The sequence below is a fragment of the Aristolochia californica genome, unplaced genomic scaffold (genome assembly GCF_029961685.1).
Source record: "Aristolochia californica isolate CCGP_79_NKW_82.1479 unplaced genomic scaffold, dmAriCali1.0.hap1 SCAF_7, whole genome shotgun sequence".
Classification (NCBI taxonomy): Eukaryota; Viridiplantae; Streptophyta; class Magnoliopsida; order Piperales; family Aristolochiaceae; genus Aristolochia; species Aristolochia californica.
Window position 1 is genome coordinate 37,347,714 of NW_027182268.1, and position 24,796 is coordinate 37,372,509.

The following is a 24,796-nucleotide window of genomic DNA, read 5'->3' on the forward strand; positions in this document are numbered from 1 at the left end:
TCAAATAAAAATAATATGATAAATGCATACATATTATTTATCAACAAAAAGTTTTGATATTTTTTGAAGGAAGCAAGCCAATACTACTATTTAAAGGGATCGCGTAACTAAAATTAATTAATGAGTTTTGGATAAAATAAATCGTTTTAAGGCATTTTGAATGGTTATTTATAATCATTTTTTAATAGACTCCATGAATGGTAAGCACTAGTTTTACTGAAATAAAATTTGGTGACCTAGTTTTCTCATTTCTGTTCTGCTTTTCCTGTCGTATGCAGTACAGACTGACTGCCGCAGGAGATCACTATTCGCTTCACATTTTCCATTTTGTAGATCCCTTTGCCACGTGAAAATAACTCTTTTCTATGCAAAGATGAAAGAAAGCAAAGCAGCACAGTATCTGATGTCGCAATTAGAGAAATGAAAACACGCTCTTGAACTGAAGGAAGAGATCTTCACGCCCTTTTTCTCCAGCGCAGCCCTTCAACTCCTCCGAGTGTATCTGCTTCTCCTTTAAAGGGAAGGAGGGAGGCCAACCACATTTTCTGATGTCCTCTTTCACGAAGAAGATATCACTTAATGCCTTACTAGTTTCCGTCTGATCCCTAACCTCAGTTACTGCGGTGCTGCTCATGCTTCCATTGAACTCATTATTGCCTCTTATTGCGTGTAAAATATTCTGCCAACTGCCTGTATCTTCGTCGTTTATGATAAGGGAACTGCTGGGAGACTCACTAGCTCCTGTTTGATAAGAAAGACTGCTATAAACTTCGGTAGAAACCCTAGCTTTTGAATTACTGACGAAACATCTGGAGTTTTCGTTTGAACACTCTGGGCTCTTCTTTTGTCTCAGAAATTCTGATCCGGCATCGTGACAATAGCCTGCACGAGTGTCGTCTTTCATGTTAACGTCGTAGAGGCATGACATATCTGTATCCATTTGATCGGCGACAGTGCTTGCAGATTCTGTAGATAACTCGGAGTTTTCATGGTTTCTGGGCCTTCCAATGATCGGTTGGTGTTTGAGTATCTCATTCCCAACTTCAATTGACTCCTCGCCGTTCAACTCGGAACCAAGTTCCGTTATCTCACTTGTAAATGTCATTGTACTACCGCATCCTGTAGGGGTCTCCAAGGGATCAGAGTCTGGCAGAATTATGATCTCTTTCTCGATCTCGTTCGAGTCTGTCGGGACTTTTCTTCCCCGCCTCGAGGTTTCAGACGGAGAAATATTTGTTGTAACAGATGTCAAAAGTTCTGGAAAATATTTTGCCTTTTTCCGTATATGGTCAAATACCGTTTGTTCGGTTATGGTCTGGGGCTGAGCTCGGCGTTCTTCTATTTCCATGTCGATAACACCTAATAAAAAGTATGAGAAATATTAAAATTAACATGTATGCAATACCCTACGAACCAGAAAAAATGAATTTGCTATGATCTGATGTTATACCATCTCCCGTGTCTTCTTCTCGTAGTAGGACGAAAGAGGGTCTGCCACAGGAAACATACAGACTGGTCAAGATGTTAAAATAGGGAGCCCAGTTGCTTCTCAAGACAGTACACTATTGAAGGATAAAAAGTATGCAGAAGAGATTGCTTTTTCAAAGCTACTGGGATCATGCCTTTCATTATCACCCTTGGAGTTGGTGTTCGGATCATCATCTTCCACATAAATTTCCTTCGGTTTGGAATATGTAGGTTGATGTTGTTGATTCCCTCTTGCCCAATTTCCATTCAGAAGGATCTCTGAATTGATAACTAGTTCCCCATGGACATCAAAGCCAACTGCTCGAAGAACGTCACAAATTCGATCAATCAACTAATGGAAGCTATACGCAAGATTGTGCTTACTACTAGTTTTTGTACGGAGTCTTACGGCATTCTTCAAAGATCAGATGGTGTCTTACAGTGACCTTTCCACTCTCAGGCCTTGAGATCAAAATTGTCGTCCTGTAAGGGCTGTGACCACGGCATTCGTTAGTGAAGTACAGGGATATCAAATTGTTAATAGTTGATGACGGTTTTAGGAAGATAATCACATGTTCTACACCAAGACAAAGGAAAACATTTTATCAGAGTAGCCTATTCTATCTCGTTTATTAGAATGTAGTACCAAGATCTAAAGAAAAAGTATAATAGCAGACTATTGCAAATGAATTATGAACAGTAAAGCAAGCGAAAAAAGTTCCAAATTTCTAACTCTTAAGACTTCACGAGTCATTAATCATCATCGTAACTTATTGCTTTGTTTGATCAAAATAAATGCATAAATTTTGATGAATCTAGCCTACCTGCTAGCAAGAGAAACACATACATGTAGGAATGTCATAAAAAGTAAAAAATATGAATCGAGCAGAAAAATAAAACAAGAAAATTAGTTTTGAGGCTTGAACTCATTAAAGTTTGATTGGATGTAAGGTCGCACGACCAGAGTAAGAGCTAAGACTTGAAAAGTTTTACCAGAGCGAATTTCCTAGTTCTACAATTTGGTCTAGCCTAGAAAGTTTTACCAGAACAAATTTCCTAGTTCCATAAATCAATCCACAAGAAAAACTCATAAAAAGAAAACAGTAACCACATTTAACCTCCTAGAATTCAACGTCATTCAATGAGACCCGGGCCTGCTGTAGTATTTATACCTGGTAAACTCGTTAACTCTGCAGCAGAAAATTGAACAAGGTGATGAGAATTCATGAGTATATGGAAAATATATCTATGAATTTTCTCAGTGCAAAAGAAAGTGAGTTGACCTTATCTTCTCATGAAAAAATATTTTTTTGTCTTCTTCTGAACCAACAACCTGCAAATGATGGAAATATGTAGAAAAAAGTATGTGCTCCAAAGACAGAAAAGATTGAGATAATTAGGAAAACAAACCATATCAGCATACTGTTGCTTCATTGATGAATGTGACAGCCGAATCAAAGTAATATCTAACTTTGACTTTCCTGGTTTTTGGTTCCCAGACTCCTCAATCTTAATTTCAACCTTTGGTGGAAGTGACAATATTGAATCCTTAATATGGTTTCCAAATGGATATTTCCGACCTGTAACCATTTCTATCCTCCGTGGATCAGCTTCCACCAAAGCAAAAAAAGAGCTGATCCCCACTGAATGCAGTGCCTACATTGAGCATCAAAAGCTCATTCAATTTAACTCAAGGGTTGAAATTATTTGTGTTACTTGCACATGCAAATTTTATATATATATATGCAAGCATTTGTACATGTCACCCATCTTGACGTGCCAGAATGTTATTCACATTCAGTGACTAGTTATGTTGCTCTTTTTCATTCATATAACAAGATATGAGTAGAAGAACGCTCACCAAGTCATAATATATTTGTTAGAAAATTGATTCAGGGGTATTTTGGTTATTTTACCTCAGTATATGTTACCTATTTCCATGTTGTTCTACAAGTTTTCTTATGTTTATAGTTCAAATTCATGTAATTTAGATATGTCGAATGGGAGATATAGGAAGTTAAATGTTTAAGTGTAGGAACATTTAGAAAAGTACTGAAATAAAAAAATTTATTCAGGAAAATACCAAAGTTTTTAACTTATTTGCAAGAATACTGGATTTCAACCTTTGAAATCCACTTGGCAACAGTCACCAAAGCCTATCCATGTGGTGCCACAACATCTTCATATTTAAAATCCGAGAAGTTTCTTTCTTTCCTCTTTCATCTTCCCAGCGCGGTAGTTGAGCAGAAGAGAAAAGAGGAAAGAAAGAAATTTTAGGATTTTAAGGATCAAGACGATGTGGCGCCATGTGGATAGGCTTCGCTGACATGGGCATTCACTGATGCCACATAGATTCAAAGGTTGAAATCCGGTATTCTTGCAAATAAGTTTAAAGCTTCAGTGTTTTCCTAAATAATTTTTTTATTTCAGTATTTTTCTAAATGTCCCTTAAGTGTAAGGAGGGGAGTTTTTGTCATTGTACTAATCACGTCATTAAATAGAGAAGGAGGGCCGTGCTCAATTCAGAGCTCTCTTTCCTCCTCTCTTTCTTTTTTCTCTCTATATTCTCTTCAATCTTTACATTTTTCTATATTAAAATGATCCATTCAAAAGCAGAACCTTACAGTCAAAGTATGGCTTTTAAGTCAATCAGCAGCAAGTTTGTAAATATCAAGTTGGCAAATGCCAATGGTTGAAAACAAGATTCACCTTTGCGGTGACCATTCCAATTCCTGGTAATTGTTTCAGTAAGTAAGGACTGTCATCCCAGAGTCTCTGATGTAAGCTTTTGGCAAGAATAGAGGAATTCAAGGTGCCTTTGTAGCTGTTTTTGTAAATGAAGCACTCTCTCATGCATTTTGCAATTCTGCACCCGTTGGAGCATATTGAGTTTGTATCCTGTGAGGTATGCATAAATCATCTAAATTAGAAAAAAATTAATTGTTTGAGGAGGAGAGGAGGCCAGTCAAGTTGCATCAAGAGAAAAGACCTGGGTAAGGGATAAATCATGAATTGAAGGATCACCAGTCAAACAATCATTTGCCAAAACAAATATCTTCTCCTCCCTTGTCTGAATCCGCTTTTTCCGTTTCCCATTTTCACCAAGAATATGAAACTTCAGCCGGCCATTTTTGTCCATGTTGATGTCATTTAGAAGTTTCTTCTCATTGCGTCTTAATTGTATCCCTTCAGTTAAATCAGAACAAGATCCATCATTACTTCAGCACATTAGTTCTCTGTGACCCACAAAATAATAAATGCACTTGCATACAAGCTAACTCCTTGGAGCGGCAAACTGTGAAAAGGGCATCTTCCAGACTGCAGGCATCAGGAGTCTGCATAATGCCCTTCATTGTATCAAATGTCAGATAATATTTTGTCATAAGTCTTCCCGGCTCTGTTTGCACAAGTGAAAATCTCAGAAACTATGAAATTACATTTTATGTTGCGACAAGTACATGAATTGGTATTGCTGTTTACATAGCGAGTCACTAGAAGCTTCAATGAAGAAGAAAAGCTGAAAAAACAAAGCAAGTGCAAATAACAATTCAACTTACATCTGCCACAAGTTTCTAATATATATATCTAAGAACATAGCAACAAAATTACGGAGACAAAGTTAAATTTCTTAGCTATTGTCAAATAAATAGGAGCCAACAGATAGATTACCCAAAGGTTTCAAAAGAAACCCATATTCATCTGTCCAGATCATTCCACACGTTGACAGCTCATTAACATTCTGAACGCAAATCTCTGTTATTCCAATTAGAATATCAGATGGCAAAAGGAGAAAACAAATACGTGTACTCCAGTTACCATAGTCAGATGAGAACGAGAGAGAGAGAGAGAAAACTCATAACAAGGCTCATAGTGTAGCACCTTGCAAATGTTTCTCTAAGCGTTCCGAGGGAATCCCTTTTTTAATTCCATAATATTCTGGATTCTGAGTAAGCATACAGGTTAACAATTAATGGAATCACAGACGAGAAGAAAATGGAAAAACAAGCAGAAGATAAACCTGCCAAAGAGGCCACACATACCTTATTTATTCGCACATACAAGTACGAACACTTCAGCCACTCAATTGCAAAACTTATATCAGGCACACTTAGCTGAACAATCTCTGCATTGAGGTGCTCCATTGTACAAGAAAGCAGTCTGTATGTAACATAAACATTTTCTCCAGCTAGTCAGCGTACCTTCTACTCTATAGTAAAAGACATAAAGATCAATGTCAATAAAACCAAAATGGCAAAATATAGTAAGAAAGTTACTGGGATTCCACCATCTCACATCCATTCAAAAGATTCTCGTACAAATGAAGCTACAAACATTAGGAGGCATCATAAGTTTCTCAGTCCATTGCAATGATATTGTGGAACGAAACAAGATTCAGTAAAAACAATATGTTCAATAAAATGGCTGAATTTGTATCAAATCAAAGAAGCTCACAGTTTCTTTTCTTGTCATGATTATAACTGTGCCAGTATCATCAAAGGGAGGTCGGCCTGCTCTCCCGGACATCTGCAAGTCCAATATCATATTCTCTGCTCTGATTTTTAAGGACTAACACATGAAGTACTTCAAGCATAATGTTCTTGTCTCAATTTCATATACCACACATTCACACATTATCACATTCACGAAAACTGGTAGAAAGTGGAAGTAATGAAAGTTGGACACAGTTCATGACCATACCTGAAGTACCATGGATCGTTCATATTCTGAATACTGGCCCTTTTCCTTGTTGCTTTTCAAAAAAATCAAATTCCGTAAGACTTTATGGAGGTTAGTGCGGGCAACATTTTTGGATTTAATTTCAGTTTTTACAGAACACAGCAAGAGTTGGGGCAACATACAAGAACTGTGTGGATTTGATAACTACTGTATGGGCTGGTAAGTTGATTCCGTGTGCAAGAGTGTTTGTTGTACACAGGACCTGAATATCTCCTTTGAGAAAAAGACCTTCAATTAGGTTTCTGTCCTTTTGGCAGAGACCACCATTGTGATAACCAACTGCAGGTACCCACAGAGTGGATATTTCTATTAACGTGATAAAAATGTAATAAGCTTTATTTCAGGTCAGGAAAAAAATATGTATCTAAATTTACCCAGACAATGCTGGCTCAAAATATCAAAGAAAGAACTCGAAGAAACCAAAATTTAACTATCAAAACTTGAGATGATAGTTTAGTTTAGTATAGTACCGCCGTACAGTATACATGACTGCATTTGCTTATCACTAAATGAAAGAGATACTTCCTTTAGCCTGTCCTGTTGTTCTTTGCATCTTATGAAGGGATTTGAATGCCCAAGGCCCATAGCAATTTGGGAGAGGCATTGTGCTGCTTCTTGGGCACCTTTTCTTGTTGAACAGAAAACCAAGGCAGACTTCCCTCTGGAATGTTGCATTAATATATCTGCAGAGTTATTTAAAGTGTTCAGTTTTTCTTAAACATTTACCAAGGCCATATGCACAGAAACTCGAAAAAATGAATCTTTCTAGAAGTTTATCACATGAGTGCTCCTTACCAAAGATGAAACTTTTTAGGCGCTGGATCACAAAACAAGTCATTAAAGAATTAGTCGCCAGAAGAAACTTCATGCTTCATATATACAATAAAGAGACAGTACGTACATAATTTAAGAATAAAAAAACTTGTGAATAGGAATTAGTGACATCAACAGAGTTTTGACCAAGTAATAACATCCTCAAAGAATAAAGACGGTAGGATAGCACCTTTTCAAACAAAAAGTCATTTCTTGCTCCAGCATAGCCTGCAAAGGGACAACTTATTAAGGACAACATCATATGGAAAACTTTTTTTTTTTTTTTTTTTTGGAGGAGGAAACATAGCACTTTTGATTTCCAGTATATTAAAAAAAGGTTGTTTATGTAGCAGACATATTAAGAGAAAAATCAATAAGAAACAACAAAAATGCCCTCAATTCAAGAAGGTCAAGAAATTTTATTTACATTTCAAGTAGAGAAACAGTCAAAGTATCTAATAAAGCTTATAATGGGAATAATAGCAGCATTGGAATCATATTCTGCCAATTAAGGAAAGAAGTATACCAAACACTTTAGTAGTCAACTTTATCGGCCTCATTTCCTCTCCAAATCTGTAATTAAAAAATTGAACAGATGGGACATATCTTCTATATACAACCATAATCAGAACATGGGGACAAGAACTGAAGATACCTTTTAATTCCTTCCTCAGGAACCATGAGCCATTCTGCTGCAAAAGCCAACATATAGTAGAAGATACTCCAGTGACCAAGTTTTCTTTACTCATAACTGATGCAGTGCATCATGGAAATCACACAAATTTTCAATAAGCTCTATAGTATCTTCAAAAAAACTTACCTATATCTCCAACATTTGGAATTGTTGCTGAAACAGCAGCAAAGCGGACATGGGCCAGAGGGCAAGAGTTCATATCCGGCCGGCGAGAAAGCATTTTGACCCTGCTAACTACTGCTTCCAGGACAGCTCCACGTGGATCATTTAATAGGTGAACTTCATCTATAAGTACAAGAGAAATATCACTGAAGAAACTTAAACCTCCATCTCTTATGTGATATCGGGTCACAGCATCAAACTTCTGCAAATTCAGTGTTTCATAATAGGAAGTAGAAATAAGTACAATATAGAAGATAAAAGCGTTACTTATACTTCAGAAGGAAGTGGAGAACTTGACTCAGATGAATATTCACCTCAGGAGTAGTGAGAATTATGTCAGCTTCTTGCATGTTTTTTCTATTAAAAGACTCATTGTCACCAGTTAGCTCCAAGCAATTGATTCCCCATGACCCAAGCTTCAGGTTCCAATCTCGGAGTTTCTCCTGAACTAAAGCCTTTGATGGAGCTATATAGATCTGTTCAATGTTTATAACTGATATTTGTCAGACTAATAGAGTTAATATGCTCTAATTAGTCAATTTCAAACTTCCTAGATGAATACACAATATCTTCTCATGGTCCAGTCAACAAAGACTAAAACCACATATGATGTATCAAGTTAATTGGGACCACATGAATCATTCTGAATAAAGCTTAAAGATGTCGATCCGTTATTCATGGTTACCATTGAGATTACATGTGGATATTAATAAAGGTAATGGTCAGACAAAATTTTATAAACAGCTACATAAAAGTAAATCAGATAAAAATGTAAGTGACAGCAATGCAATAAATATAATGTGAACATTGAAGAGCTTTTGCTCTCAGTGAAAAAATGAAAATTGCTTTCTGAGATGCTGCACGATGACTGATTAAAAGGTCATCAAATTTTGGAACTTTTGCTAATATATGCACTGTTAGCAACCCCGGCAAGAAAGGGAGACCAGATCAAAGACCCAGTTGTTAAATCCGAATTTGATAAAGGAATAACTTTTCTAAATGTTCATCCGTATTCTTACTCTTCATACTCACTGAGAACTCCTTGTTTTACCTCAATATAGTTTTGTTTCTAAGCACCATCACAGCCTTTTGTCATCCAGCATGTGGCCAGCATATAATTTTAACTAATAAGAGAAGATAACAATAGAGTCTAGAAACAAAGTTCAGTCTCACATAGTATCTTACTGTTTTAAGAGTGCCCTTTGTGTGATTGAACTTTCCTTCTCTAGAAAGGAACTTTGAGAGAAGTCTTAAAATACAAAGTTCAAATAGCACTGTTTTGCCACTTCCAGTATGTGCTGAGATAACCATATTTATGTCAGAGAGAAAACAACCAGGGAAGCATTCACTCTGCAAAGAGTTGAAATATCTGCATGAGAACAAATGAAATAACTTCAAAGAATTGATCAATTCATTTATTAAAATGAATGAAATTCAGCAAACCAAAGACAAGCAAAGATTTCCTCAATAATATATTAGAAAACAAGAAAGTGTCACTTTCTTATTTCAAAGCACTGATCATACTCCATTATAGTGAAACTTTGCTCAAGATCAACCACAGAGGGCATATTTTCATTGTTGAACAAAAATGATAGTCATGAAAAGAAGTAAAAGCAGCAGCATCAGGCAGCGAACTGAAGAAATTAAGCATCTAATAGGAATGAGAAAGCACCTAAATGATGATAGATTGCAAAGAATCAAAGATGAGGAACCAAATCAGGAAAGCTTTGATTTGATTCAAACGTGAGAAAAAAGAAATACACATAAAGCAAGAGAAAAAACCCAACGAAGAAACAGTCAAAGCATTAAAATTTCCACACATCCCCTTCATTTCCTTTGAATCCAACAAAAATAAAGCACGAGGATCTGGTGCCCTAGATGATATTTATTGGATAAACTATTTTTAAATAAAAATAATCAGCAAGGATCCTTTTTCAGCTCCATTAGAAAACAATAGGAGACTATCTGAAAATTTTGTCAAAGTAAAATAGACTTCAGCGTTAATGGAAATAATCAGTAGCCATTTCCTCAGATTTAGATGTAGTAAGATATCTTCGACCTTCTATGACATGATGCAAAGACTTTTGCAATCTGTAATCAATCTTGACTCTTGAGAATAGCACATGGCGAGTCATAAGCAATATGTTAGTCAACGAGGTAACAAGACACTGCACAATTTACGACCACAAAATATCTGAAGTGCACTTAAGCATGTTAAGAAAGACTATACAGGTGTACCAAATCTCTCGGAATTAACTGTGCTTAGATTGCCAGGTTAGAAACATTTTTTATTGGGAGAGAAACGAATTTATGATGTAATCACCAAAGAACGGAAAAACTATATAATTTCAAGGACTAATATAAACAAAAGTACATGTAAATATATTGCATCAACAATTCCGATGCAGCATGGAGAACAGTTATAAGCAATACCTGAAACTGAATGTTGATCGAAAGGGAGCAGGTAAGTCCGACACAGACTTCAATGCGTACGAATCCATAACTGAGTTATTTGCCCTGACGATACCAGTAGACTGCATAAGAAAACTCATAGGAAGCTTAAAAAATCAAGAGGTTTTCTCAGGCTAATTTTCTATTATTTGAGGATCTCAATGCAAAGAAGAACACCAAAAACGTATAATAATATTGTGCATTAAGCATATAAGCTAACTTTTATGCTGTATATGAATGAAATGGCTTGCGATCTAAAGCGTATGCAGGAGAACTCCGAGAATTTAAATTTTAACTTATCGTCTTGTTGCTTCAAATTAAGTTACTCAAGATCTTTTCTCAGTGACAATACTCGACAAATCTCAGAACATGCAACAGAACAAAGCTTTCTGTTCACTTCCAGCAGAAGAATACGTCTATCATTTGATCCGTTTAGTTAAATGAATTAGAGATGTCTAACCTGATTTTTCTCCAGAGGATCTGAGAATCGTCAGTCCAGAAGTTTCAAAAATACAAGCAGATAAATGAATTCCAAAAGTTATCTCTCTAATCGACTGAAAAACAAACTTCCACCTATAGTAGATCAATTATTATCCATCAAACAAATCATTAAACATCGAAAGCAAGTAAGCGCACTCCTCGAGTGAAGAAGAATGCATGGTTTGAAGCTCGAAGCAAGAGAAATATGGCGTGGGAGAAAAAGAACGAAGGACAGAGCTATTGGCAGCTTAAACTATGTAAGAGAGAAGCAGCAGATGAGAATTACTGACTCGAATGTGTTCATCATAGAGTCAGCCAATATGAAATATTGTTGGCGGGAAGCGGAAGGAGCCTCGAGTCGTCTGCAGAAGAACGCACGGAGTTAACATGAACACGAAACGCCAACGTCGCGTATTCCAGCTGCTCATATGCTCTGTACACGTACTTCCTGGATTTTTTAATCTTACAAGGTTTTTTCTTGGTTTTTCTAGTCCAATAAGCTGGCTTAATTCTGACGGAATGATCCCATTGAGATGATCATGACCAAGCCGGAGTCGCATCGGGTTTCTTGATTCCAAAATTGAACAAGGGATTGGACCATTGAGGCCATTATTTGTCAAGTCCAATTTGATTAAAGAACTTAATCCAAGACCATTCTATAGCTCATGTTTTAAGTCCAATACATTTAGACCAATGAATGCAACTTCAATCGGGGTGGGCGCTCCGGCCGATACACTGCGTGCCTGATAGGGCACAGATACTCAAAAAGTCCGATACAATGGACCGTCGGTGGGGTTAAATTTTATCTCCCTCAAGATAGCACCTCCACAAAAGTGAGCAAGCGGGTCCATAGGTGGCCCACATATGACAAAAGAAGACAACGTACGTCAATTTTATTTTGCAAATAAAGCTGCAGAAGCCACAGAAAGGCCCGAGATAACTTAAGCCCTTTCGCCCCCCTTTGAGGCCCATCAATCTGACGAACATGCGATCCACTTTCTCGAACCCCATAAACAAAACATGAAGATGCCCTAGAAAGTTTTTCTTCCTAACCCTATGATGGCACCTTGTCTAACTAAATATAACTGTCTTCGCATCTCGAAATACCCAACTCACCCTTTCCCATTTGCTTTATTCACTAGAAAATTAGCAAAAGAGATGGGCTCACCCAAGGGTATTTTTGGTATAAAATTATAACTTTTTTGAGGAGTATATGAAATCACTCATTTTTAGTATAAAATTTAAAAATCACAAAGACATAAAAAGTTGGTTCTCAGTGGTCACACATCTGGCTTTTCGACTTATAATAAGACCCAAGGGTCACACTAGAGTAATGTGTCCCTATTTAAACTGTCAATAACCACCTTCCTCTCCTCATCAAAGCCTCAACCGAAAGCCTGAAACTTGAAGATCTTGAAAGCCAGAGAGTTGCTGCAGAGATGAGGAGAAACAATAACTTCCCTCTCATACCTACTATGGTGTTGTCAATATTGGTGACTGTTGCTTGTCTTTCAGCTTTGGTTGATGCCAGGAAGAGCCATGAAAGAAGAAGCAAAGATCACAAACATCAGAAGCATAAGGGACATGGGAAGAGTAGCAAATATGCTCCAGATCCGGGTTGTTCTGTGCCTCCTGCCCAGCCTCCTTCTGGAGGCTCTTATGAACCACATTCCCAGGTTTTTGATGTTCTGTCTTTTGGAGCGAAGGGTGATGGAGTTGCTGATGATTCCGAGGTGATTACTGGCTAGCTGATAACTTCTTGTGTTTTTCTCCTATACTCACGAAAGCTGCTTTCATCCGCATTTTCTAATTCTACATTCTTTTGTTTTAGTTAAACCTAATCATAGTTTACTAGTAGTAGTATAGTTTCTACTGTTTCAGTTTGGCGTCTGAATCTTGTTTTTCAGATTGGCTTTATAGAAAAGACCGACGCCTGTTCAATCTGTTTCAGTTTGGTTACTGATGTTGCCAATTAAAATTTACAGGCATTTCAAGCGGCTTGGAGAGCTGCCTGCAAGGTGCCAGGGGCTACCATTGAGATCCCAGCAGAATTCAAATTCCTCATTAAGCCACTGACGCTTCAAGGGCCTTGCATGCCTCACCTTGTTCTTCAGGTTTCTACTCTCGAATTCTTATGGTTCTTCTCTTTGTTTTGTCATGACTTGACAACGAGATCAGAAGACCTAAATTCATAAAGCTCGTGAAAATTTCAACAGATAGATGGGTTGGTGATAGCTCCACCAAATCTGTCCGCTTGGTCCAAGTCAAGTCTGTTTCAGTGGATAAACTTCAAGTGGCTTCACAATTTCACTATTAAAGGAACTGGTACAGTTGATGGTCAAGGTTTTGCTTGGTGGAGGCTTTCTCAAGACCCCAAGTTGCAGGTGAGCTTTGGAGGATCGATCTATTTTTAGTTTTGCGTTTTCTACTCATAGTTGTTGCAAAATACCTGAATTCTAATCTCTTTCCGCAGAAGAAATACAAATACATTTCAGCGATAAAGCCTACCGTAAGATGTCCTTCACTCCGTCCGCACTGTTTCAGCATTTTTGAGAGAAAAAAGATGATTTCTCATGGCGGCTTTTCTTTTTTTTTTCCTTTCTCTAGGCACTAAGATTCTACGCGAGCTACAATGTAACAGTTCAGAACGTTACCATCATCAACAGTCCTCAGTGTCACCTGAAATTTGACAGTTCCGTTGGAATTAAAGTCAGCAACATCACGATCTCTTCACCAGAAATCAGTCCGAACACTGATGGAATCCACATCCAGAACACCCGAGATGTAGAAATCCAGCATTCAAATATTGGAAGCGGTGAGATGGATTTGCCGCTCAATGGTTTCTTTCTCTAAAGTAACCAACGCATTCTAGCAAGAGTCGCCAAACCAATCTGTTATCACATTTACTTTTCCTGTGTTTTCTTCTCTCAGGAGATGACTGTGTATCCATTCAAACTGGATGCTCTAATGTTCATGTCCACGACATCAACTGTGGCCCTGGGCACGGGATTAGGTAATGAAAAGAAAACAAAGCAACAGTTGAATTGCTCTCCACGTCCTTACGAGAGCTCATTATTCTCATTCGTGTGCTTTTTTTTTTGCAGTCTGGGTGGTCTAGGAAAAGATAACAGCGTCGCTTGTGTTTCCAATGTCACAGTCGAGAACATCTCGGTCCAAAAAACTCTTTCAGCGGTCAGGATCAAAACATGGCAGGTACGGCTTCTCAGAATCGAATAGAATCATTTTATGCATCTTCCTACTTGAAGCTTTTGTTTGATAAGTTTTTAAACTTTCTTCCAGGGAGGTCATGGGTCCGTTCGAGATGTAACATTTTCCAACATTCAAGTCTCAGACGTGCAGATTCCGATCATGATCGATCAGTACTACTGTGACAAGAAATCTTGCAAGAACCAGACGAAGGCAGTAGAAATAACCGGCGTGAAGTACATTCAGATTACTGGAACATACTTGGTGCAACCCATCCACCTTGCATGCAGCGACAGCTCTCCATGCTCAGACGTAGACCTTATCGACATACAATTGGCTCCGTCTAAGAACGCTCGAGGATTCAGGCAGGCACTGTGCTGGAACACCTACGGCCAGTCGCAGGCCCCTCTTGTTCCGGAAAGTGTAAATTGCTTACACAGAGGTGTGGGTGTATTCAAGACTCTAACAAAGAAGCATCCGTCCTTCACTTGCTGATTTCTTCGGAATGACTTTTCATGCTTCCCTCTTGCAGTTTCCATTGCAGGAAGGCGATGTGCTTCTTTCCTCTATTGTTATTCCCCATTAGAATCTTGCCATGGGCCAAGAGCTAAATATGTTCTCCTTTGTGCTTCGACTGATTGTACTCTTAACAGGGTAGTTTTTAATCTTGATTGTTGGAAAATGACCGATTTTTCCTCCGTTTATTGAATAAGGGAACGAGTTAAGAAAAAATCGAGAAAGAAATAGAGAAATAAGATAAAAACTACCCTCTGCAGTGACAGAAAGGATTGATTTGAACCACTTTGTAGTAATATAAAAGAAGCAAAAGGGAGAACATTCTCTTACAGAAACGGGAAAAAAGATGAACAAAAACCGAGGGTGGTTGTTTTCAAAACAGACGGTTATGCTTTTCACAATTATTTTGGTGATATAGTGTTAAGTTAGTAAAGGAGAACCACTATCACTTTCATCAATTCTTATGCGGCAATCTTCTTTTGAGAAAGAGCAATAGAGTAAACTAATGATATATACGTGTACGCGACGAAGAGAGAGAGAGTGCTTGTCTCGTCTGCAAATGATATCTTATCATTTTACAACCTTCCAAGAGTGGAGCTTTTTCAGAAGAGACATCTGCAACACATCTACTGAACAGCTTTTCAGCCATTGCGTCTGAGAATCTACAGTACATGACCACCTCATATATCCACTAATCACCTACCTTAGTTTCTGAAATTAAAGAGGAGGAAAAGGAGCCGTACTTGTTTATTGTTCTTCCAGGTTGCGAACTTAATATCTGTTTATTCTTTTTGGTAGCGAATATAGCAGTTCAATCCAACTTAAGATGATCTTCATTAATCATATGAAGCTTCAGTTTCGACATAGATTAAGAATAGAATTCATATTATTGTTGGATCGAGAGAGAGTAATGAAAGTTTCATGAAAATTTTATAAAGTACGTATAAGAAATTTTCATAAAATTTCTTTTCTTTTTGGGATTCCAAACAGACCCCAAGTAGAAGCAATAAGACTAACGGGGCTCTTAAGAAAACTCCCATAATCAGGAAATTGCTACAGTTCTGAGCTCAGTCAACCAGTTAGTTTTACTGAAATTCTTCACTGTGTGAGTGAAATAGAGATTGGAAGATTTTGACTTATTAATTGAAAAGTCTGTTTGCTAGTGGCTTCTCAAGTCAAAGGGTAGTTTAGAACGGGCACCAATACGATCTGGCGACCTCCATTCCTTGTGCATGGCTTCTCTGGGACATATGGACATATGATATCCTTGCTGACAGTTCTCCACCAGAGAGAAAAAGACGCAGCTTTTTCTTATGACATCAAAGAGGATCGTTTTTTCAGCTTTACAAGTAATGGGGTCGAGAATGGAGAATTCAACCTATTCTGTTAGAAAAAAGAAAAAGAAAAGAAAACTGTACAGGATTATAGCTAGAAGCACAGAGCACAGAATGTAAGACTTTCCTACATGAGAGTGGAGGTGAGGGACTCCACAAGTCAGGAGCTGAAAAGCGAAAAGAAATTGAAAGCTGAAACCCATGAAAAGCTGTTTGAGCTTTTGAATTTAGGTAAGACTTTGGGAGGTTTTACAGTTTTGAAGTAAGAAAGGAAATCTACCTGTGTCCATTTATATGATTGGGCTGAAGAAAACTGTAAATGATGACTGAATGAAGGGATAAGCAGGGAGATTTGCTTCCGGGTACTCGTTGGATTCAATGTATTGTGAGTTCTTGGCAGCGTTGAAATGAATAAGAAGTTAATGAGTTCGAAGGATAAGAGACAAAGTCCAATGGAAGTGCAAAAGACTGCCAACCCAGCCACTTTTTCCACATTCTTTATTCTGTTTGTGTTAATGCCTGAGTGGCTGCGTGCACCGGCCAGCACCCTTTTTTGAGAATTTCACTGCACGCGCATGAACAAAAACTAAAGCAAACAAAAGCTACTAACAGACTGAGCTATATTGGATGAGAAGCCTTGTAGTTCATTCATTCAACCATAACCTTTACCCAGAAAAGCTGTTTTGTTTGTTCAGCAGCGATATATTAATTTCTGGTTCTCTTCCTTTGCGATGCGTGGAGGGCCAAAAAGTGCCATATAATCCCCTACTGGTAGAGAATTTTGGTTATTTTATAGGGCCACTTCTAGACATCCAGATGCTTTATTAGAAATTGGTTAATATCCTCTCAAAATCCCCTTAAAAACAAATTCATGGTGACTAAACCGTGTCAAAAGTACTGCAAATAAAACGCACGAACCTGATGCTTTGCCTCAACCCAGCTACGCTCTCTATGTACCTTCAACTGTTTTTCCCTCATCAGTTCCTTAACGCTTAAAATGTCAGACCATCTTCCTGCAGAACCGAAAATATCTGAAAGCAAAACAGAGCCCACCAAATTCTCCTACTTCATCTCCCACTACTTCTTTACGGTTCTTTCTCCATCCTCCGTATCACTGTAAGTACAAGAACCTTTATGTAAAGCTCCACGTGCACTAGCTTCTGCTCTAAATGACATCATTTTGATAAAATCTTCAGCCTGTGATAACCTTTCTGGTTGAGCTAGCAAATCTGCTATGATAATGCCTACTGTCTGAACTAAACTAGGTGGTTCCGGTCCACCTGGGTTAGGTTCCGTTCGCCCCTAGTCTACTGATGGGTTAGATACTTGGCTTTCTGCACCTTAAACGGTTAGTATTTTCGAATTGTATTGGCTAGGTACATGACTGCCCCTGGTCCACTGATGGGTTAGATACTTGGTTTTTCCCACCTTAAACAGTTAGTCTTTAAAGGGCCACTATAGATGCTGCGACACGGGTACCGAGCAAAAGAATCGTCTTGGAGTGGACCGTTGCTCCCGTCGCACACCAAAAACGAACCGCCCAAAACCAAAACAAAGATGTTCCCGTCGAACACCAAAAAACGAAATACCCGAGAGAGGAGCTGTCGAAATCCACTAAATTTGAGAGAGGAACCTCCGAACTCCAAAATAAAACCCACAAAACCCTCTGAAATCCACTACAAATCGATAACCGAGAAAGAGAGAAAGATAACTCACCTCAAAGAGCACAACACCGAACTGATTTCTCCAACACCGAACTGAGACCGCCGAGGATGCTGAAAAAACTCGGAAAAAAAAAATTAGGGCGCCGAACGAAGCTCTGATACCATGACAAAAGGATTTTCCAAAGATTAATTTCCATGTTTATTATTTCCTCCCGATACATAGATATACATAGGTTAAGTTATAATCTATAGGAAATTACAATAATGCCTTCCCTTATCATAATTCATAAATACATAAATACAAATCAAATTGATAACACCTACAGAGCTTGGCTTAGTTCCATAAACCATATAGATGATGCCAACTTTTCCAAAGTACCATCTATTAATGAGCTACTGATAAAAACATTTTCTTCGGTTCCCCTCATGATAACATGGCCATGGACATTCTTGCCCAGTTTTGAAGCCTCAAGGCTGGCATAAAACATGAGGCATTTGGCATAAAATCTTCAAAAACCATTTGCCTTAACAACTTCAATGTTTCTTCAGCTTCTCCACTTCGACCATATCGAGCAACCATGAAACTTCATTTCTCTCTGACATCTTATCAAAGATATAACGGACTTCTTTCAATTGCCCCTTCTCAACATAGAAACCCAGGATGGTAGTCCAAGAAACCACTTCTCATTCTCTCAAAAATGCTTCTTGCCATCCCAGACTCACCCATTTTAACATGTAACGAAATTAATGAATTGCAAACTGATAACCTAATTCTCAAATCCGGTTCTTACAATCAAACTTAGAATGCTTGGCCCCAAACTCATCTAGACTAACACAAGTAAATGTTATCTCATTTGGTACAACTCCATTCTTTCTCATGTCATGAAACAGCATCGGAGCTTGCAGAGTTATCCATTTTGGGCAAACCCGTGAATCATAGCAGTCCAGGTCACAACATCCTTTAATGGATTCCTATTGAAATACTAAAGCATCATCCATCCTTCCATGTTTCATGAAACTTGAAATAAGTATGGTCCAAGATGCTGCATTTCTTTCAGGCATGTCATTGAACAGACTTTTCTGAAATGTCCATTTTTGGCAAGATTCAAGATCATCCCACTCCATACAGCAATATCAAACCCATCAATCTCTTTGAATATCCTTTAAGCATCAACAGAAAGCTTGGTATTCAGGTATATGACTAGCAGCTTAGTAGCTACAGACGCATGTGCTGATATACCCATTTTAATCGCATGCCAATGAAGTGCTTTCCCTCCTTGGGTGAAGTTTTGCTTTGAACACGATTTCAGAAGAGAGATGCATGTTTCAATGCAAGCCTGAAATCCTGTCCTTGTGTTGGTTGAAGAAAGTCCTTAAACGACTCTTCTAACTCTCTTAAAGATGATAGAATAAAGATAAAAATCAACATATAAGTTTGAGATAAACTCAAACTTTAACTCTGAAGAGTTAGTAATCACCGGTCTTTGTTGTAGTGTATACCTCATCAATGATAATTACGGCAAATATTATTCTTCATTCTTAAATTTAAAAAAAGATATCTACCATTGTGGTAGAAATTATAAGCAAACAGAGCTGACCCATTTGTTGAGGATGAAGTGTTCCAAGTGCGACTTTATAGCATTAGTCCTCACCGCTTAAAACATCTCTTGTGGGTCTATTATCCACGTTCGGAACTTCGAATCACATTTATAAAGCTAATCTTCTACCAAAGCACAGAAGAAATTTTTTTGTAAAATCTTAGGAGATGACCCTGGTTGAGAGAAAGCTCCGGCGAAGACTCTGGCGTGGAGTACAAACCACATGCTCAGAAATAATAAAATTCACTGTGCCGCGGTGTCGGCCCAACTGCCTGAAGGAGAGCCTAAAATGGTGTCTTATCCATTTGAAGCTAAAAGAAGGAAGCACCTTATATACACATAAATTTTTTAGAAATTCGGATAGACAAACAGGAAAGAAATCCCCACAAAGTGAAGATGTAAAATATAAGAACAGGAGTCCTGTTCATTGGACTTGGGAGCCATATCAAACTCAAGAATGTTGTGGAGCTGAACCAGGAGCTTTACAGTCTTTTGTTCAACCATCCCACGCCGAATGAACGGACATATATTATGTAGTGATGGAAAATCTACAAATCTTTCAACAGTTACATCATGGATCCGTGTCATTTCTCTGTCAACACTATCAAATGATCAGAACCTAACAGATTTAACAATAGCAAAAAAGAAAAAAAAAAAAAAGAACTTGTATGAGCAGTCGTCATTGACTATTTTCTAAGCTTGTCTTCTTCTCCTTTTCGTATATCAAGCATTGAGTTTCTATTAGAGTCAGCCAGCACCTGAACAGCCACAAGACAATGTCCAGGGTACATTTTCTAAGCTCCATAAGACTAAGGACCTGATGCCAGATTTGATGCACATTTTCTCAGATAAATGCCACTAAGAAGCAAGTGCAATTGTTTTCTGTAGGCAAACTTTGCAGATGCTGCATTCAGTTCAATAATCAGAATCTTGCAGATCTTTAGAGGGAGATTATGGATCAGGTGCAATAGGTGAAGAGGGGAAAAACCTCATGAGGAAGCTTGATAGAGACCAGATACAGATGACACCAAGGAACTGGAGCACATTCAACAGAGTTACCAAAGAACTGTTTATGGCCAGTGTCTGTGATGTTGTCTCTGCTCCCCTCACAGAGAAGGAGAGAGCAGTCACCAATTGTGCTGCTCTATTCAGTTGATGCAGTCTATAAACCTGTAAATAGGAACATTAAGACTCAATTGTCACAAACCTATACAGATAAATAATAATACTCTTTCTTCACAAATGGAACTGAAGGTGGGTTCACTAAATTTCTAAAAACACAGAGGATGTGCTTTCACAAATGCTCCTCAAGATGAAGGCGCTTAAAAGTTATTTGTCAAAAGACCCCATATCACCATGAAATGAGATTTTTCCCACTAAAATGAGGCATTTTTTGATTCAGTGTAAATTTGTTAGAAACTACACAATTACCCATAAAATGGGAGATGGCATACTGTTGGAAATCTTTCTTTTCTTTTTAATGATTACAATTGGTGAGCTTGCATCAATAATTTATGCAATCTGACCAAGATCCGCTAAATGCACATACACACACAAACACACAATATCTAGGTCATAATTTCTTGGAGTGAACATATAGTAATCTCAACAAAATAAGAAGGTTAAACCTATTGCTGGCAAGCAGGGTATGTGCAAGCCACCTACACTTCCTCCTCCAAACGGTAAAACATCCTTTGCAGTTCCTAAAGAAGCTTATACATAACTTTGAAGTCAGTACCTGAAATATAACTGGTATAAGAGGCCAGGCAGGTGACTTCTGATATCTTGTGTACTTCTCGAAAGCGAATTGCACAACAATTCCAACCAAGTAGGGTGCAAGAGTGGCAGAAGCAGCAGGCCCAGTCCAAGGCCACACCAATCCCATTGTCACTAGAGGTATTAAAAGGCTGAGTACCAAAGTGGCTACAGAAGAAATCCGGGGTCCTATGCCAGCTTTTAAAAGGACACTGCCCCTAGAGGTGGTTGGCTGAAGAGGTCTTTGTCCATGATCCACCAGCACAAGAAATACCGCTACACCACCATAGAAGAGAGCTTCCGTGAAGAATAATATGAGAAAGTCTGCAGAAAACAATATCACATGGTTAATGGAGTAATGCAGGTTCAGTGCCACCTAAACAAGTATTAGTGCATATAAAGCACCAAATACCTGATCTGGGTTTCTTCCTAAAGCTGAAGTCAAGTACTGTAAGTTAATCAATTCCTAGCTAACCTAGCCTTGTCACTATAGGGTACACCATAAATGAGAAAGATTCTCCAATTCTTCCATAGAGAAAAGATGACAGAGGCATCACTTTCAACTGGTACCTTTTTCTTTAGTATTTTAAGTCAAGAATAGGAGAGTTTAGGTAGTAGGTCCTATGGAACTTGATAACTTACATGAAAGCAGGATGCTTGACTAGTGTACTCATGGATACTCCAACCAACATCAATAAATAAATAATAGAAAGAAAGAAAAACCCGTACACTACCTGTCAAAAGAGAATCCTCAAATATAGTTGAGAGTATTCTCCTCAAGTATAGAGATGGCAGTACCAAAGATCCTACCAGCACTGCAGGCCCAACAAACCAGATTAAATTTGAGTGCTTCTTTTGTGGCCGATATGCTTGGATTTCATCTTGTCTTTTGTATGGAAGACCATAGAAAGAGATAAGCCCTGGTTTTCCTCCTGATTTTTCTACGTAGGCATCTGAATCACTTTCCATATTGACTTCTTCACCACCAGAATCCAATTTCTCCGGTTCTGTAGCAGCCAAATTAAGCTCAAGGTCTGATATTTCATCTTCGGTTGTGGCAAAAAGAATCAGTTGTCTCTTCGGAAGATTCTTCTTCATATTGAAGAGTCTGTCAGCAACTGAACTTGATTTCCAAACTTGTTTCAACTGAAGCATAGAAACTACAATTTGGCAGCAGTCAGAACTCAGACTTGGCTTCATAGAAGAGAGGTAACTAGATCCATCTGTAGTAAATAACAAAATATCTAGAATGATTGGTTTACCCTGTGTATTTATGAGGTTCCATAGTTCATTTCTCTGGCCTTCAAGCAGTCGCCATGAAGAAGTTGCCTAGAAAAAACCAATAGAATTGTAGGACAAGTGGCATGAAGAAATCTGAAAAACGTAGAGTTCTCAACAAGAAAATTCATCAGCTAAAACTCAAAAGTAATCTAAATAGGCAAAAATTTCATTCGTTTCTGCAGGAACGCAGATAAGAATCTGTACATGTTTATAGAAAGGGTTATGCCAGAAGACTTAATGGTGCAACAAGTTTCTCTTCCTCTAATCCTTCCCTTCAAACTTTCCTACATGAAAGTATACAACAAACAGAAAATGACCTTCTATACCCTCTTTTTGGAGAATTTAAAAAACTAAACTACTTATCGTGTTAACTCGTGCTCACACCAACATAGTTGGGACAAGGCTTGAAGATGGTGATGACTCAAGGACTTCACCTTATTATGGTCAGAATACCATCTCTGGCAAATGGCCGCTAACGACTGATAATCTATCATACTCCAGTTTAACCTAGATTGAAAATGCAAATGTTCTAAAGGCAATTACTGGTCCCAATTATATACAAGCAGCTATATATTAAAATCAGAACCCAAAACAGTTGGGCGTAAATATGTACGTCTTGGTTTAGGAGATTGTAGGTTATAAGTTTTGATAAGGACCTCACTGAAGAGGGAGTATCAAGTAGCTTCAACACGAACCCATGAGCCACTCCATACATAATACCACGAAGCAAAATTACAAAATGGAAGGGGACTGAAAGATAATAAGAGTTAAAAACAACATGAAGATACCTTCAAGTGCTCCTGTCGGGAATGAGAATAAAGAGAAACACCAGACCAAGAGAAAGAACATCGAGTAGAAATTGCCATGTAAAGAATAAAAAACCACCGATTAGAAGCTCAAGTTATGCATGTTCACAGGCATCAGAGAGAACCCATTTACTCGAGAAGATTGAGGAACACTCATTACGGAAATCTTGCAAGAGAGGACTAAACCTTTCAGAAGGAGAAATCAATTCCGGAGCTATAGAGATATGGGTTATGTCTTGTTTTGGCTCATCTGGGTGAGAGCGAATTTCTTGAGCCAGAGCCGCACAAGGAGCATTCGCACTCGCAGACAGACGGCGGGTCGACTTCAATTGTGCACCATGAACCAGACTCGCCGTAATTTCTTGCCAGAAGAACCGTGCATATAAGCAGCGGGTCGAGTTTTTCTGAACCCGGCTAGTATTGGTCATGCTGCGGGACCTATTTATTCTCCGACAAGTACCATCGAGCGAGTGATTTTGCCGTCTCGATGCTGCGTTCTGCTGATAAGGTACTGAAAAGAGGCAGAGCTGAATGTGACGTGGGTGCTATTAGAAGACAAGGCTTTCTGTTTCTGTTGCTCGCCGAATTACAGTAAACAGGTACCCGAATATTGTCTCTTCTACGCTCTCCTGATTGCGTTCTACATTCTTTTGCTTTAGGTGCTTTATGAGATTCGTGTTGTTAATTGATTAGAACAGAATTGTAAACCTTTTAAACGATTAGACTTGCTACAAAGTTCTTTTCTCTTTCTTTTTTTGAGTAAGAAGTTATCTTATCTAAGTCAATATGATCACAAATTCATTTTGATTTTACTGTTTGATCGGAGAAGTTAATAAGACGCATGAATTGGCGCTGATACAATGATTTCGCAAGAAAAGAAAGATGCCCCAAATGTTATTTGAAGAGATGGTATAACCGTAGCTTGTTCGGTCTCCATTTTTACTGTCTTTCTGTCTAATATTCAGTCTATTACTTCAGTCATCTGGAAATACTACTGCTTTCCTTCTCTGTCAATCTTCTTAATTCATAACTGAGTTGCCTTTTCTGAAGCCTCAAACAGTGTCTTAACAAACTTACATATTTTTTACAGTTTGAAAAAGTTAAAACAATAAAACACCAGGATTTGTAAATGTTTGTTCCTCTTTGTCAATGTCAGGACATTGCAAGAAAAATGAAATCAATCCTCCCAAACTTTGCAAAGGTACATATCCTCTTCTGTAAATATGCCTGGAACCACTTTATTTGATACTGAACAGAGATAAGGACAAACGCAAGATATCTGAGGGCAGAAGGGAGGACGAAAGATGGTCACCATGTTAAAAAGTATCAATATCTAATGGTGGAAGAAATCCATCATTCGGATACCACATAGCATTGGAGACCTTTTTCTTTTCACAACTGCAAACGGTTTTTCAATGCCTAAATTGGAAGCCCCCCCCCTATGTATGATTTTACGATTTTATTCTTTCCTAAATAATATCTTCATCTTTCTGAAACAAAACAAAAAAAATGAATGGCATGAGAGATAACAAGGTCGTTGCTAGACTGTATCTCTCCAAAACCACTCCTAATGGCTATCGGCTGGTCTATTTTTTCTGGAGGCTTTGAAACCTGTCTTCACTACTGTAGTTCTAGTCTCTCCTGAAATGATCCATCTCCTATTCCTTCATTTCTACGGAATTCAGTGGGGGAAGGCAATGTCTAGAAAATGCCACAAAAATCATCTACTATAAGGGACTCAACCAGAACGGGTCTTCATTGTATCTCTCTGCGGAACTTCTCCAAGAAACTCAAGTGATTAGTCATTTTAGGATAAAACTGGGCTTAACCC

General features: G+C 38.2%; 2 protein-coding genes across 2 annotated transcripts; both read right to left on the reverse strand.

Annotated features, from left to right (window-relative positions):
- Positions 1 to 412: 412 nt before the first annotated feature.
- Positions 413 to 19,914, reverse strand: LOC137937401 (DExH-box ATP-dependent RNA helicase DExH17). Its single transcript, XM_068782462.1, is given in 36 exon segments — positions 413 to 1,359; positions 1,451 to 1,491; positions 1,623 to 1,785; positions 1,877 to 1,959; positions 2,751 to 2,800; positions 2,878 to 3,123; positions 4,177 to 4,365; positions 4,457 to 4,653; positions 4,739 to 4,864; positions 5,137 to 5,220; positions 5,347 to 5,410; positions 5,508 to 5,625; positions 5,742 to 5,791; positions 5,920 to 5,991; positions 6,166 to 6,217; positions 6,327 to 6,483; positions 6,675 to 6,887; positions 7,000 to 7,021; positions 7,208 to 7,245; positions 7,544 to 7,590; positions 7,673 to 7,709; positions 7,838 to 8,075; positions 8,188 to 8,349; positions 9,059 to 9,242; positions 10,307 to 10,407; positions 16,780 to 16,874; positions 17,905 to 18,006; positions 18,009 to 18,101; positions 18,104 to 18,210; positions 18,212 to 18,294; positions 18,296 to 18,335; positions 18,337 to 18,436; positions 18,439 to 18,509; positions 18,511 to 18,607; positions 18,610 to 18,817; positions 19,882 to 19,914. Coding segments are annotated over 36 exon segments (4,710 nt in total).
- On the reverse strand, positions 19,568 to 23,179 carry LOC137937587 (uncharacterized). The gene is made up of 6 exons (XM_068782681.1): positions 22,948 to 23,179; positions 22,141 to 22,207; positions 21,613 to 22,038; positions 20,862 to 21,202; positions 20,112 to 20,293; positions 19,568 to 20,027 (listed from the first exon to the last, which is right to left on the reverse strand). The coding sequence occupies exons 1-6, from the start codon at positions 23,023 to 23,025 to the stop codon at positions 19,982 to 19,984; spliced, it is 1,140 nt and encodes a 379-aa protein (XP_068638782.1). The 5' UTR covers positions 23,026 to 23,179; the 3' UTR covers positions 19,568 to 19,981.
- Positions 23,180 to 24,796: the final 1,617 nt, after the last annotated feature.

Bases quoted from the DNA above. Each gene is read 5' to 3' on its own strand.
- LOC137937587 (XM_068782681.1), bottom strand. From the start codon at position 23,025: ATGGCAATTTCTACTCGATGTTCTTTCTCTTGGTCTGGTGTTTCTCTT. The intron at 22,208-22,947 runs GTATCTTCATGT...GGTTTTTTCTAG, and splicing joins CCCGACAGGAGCACTTGAAG to GCAACTTCTTCATGGCGACT. The intron at 21,203-21,612 runs GTAGTGTACGGG...TGTTTTCTGCAG, and splicing joins TGAGGATTCTCTTTTGACAG to ACTTTCTCATATTATTCTTC.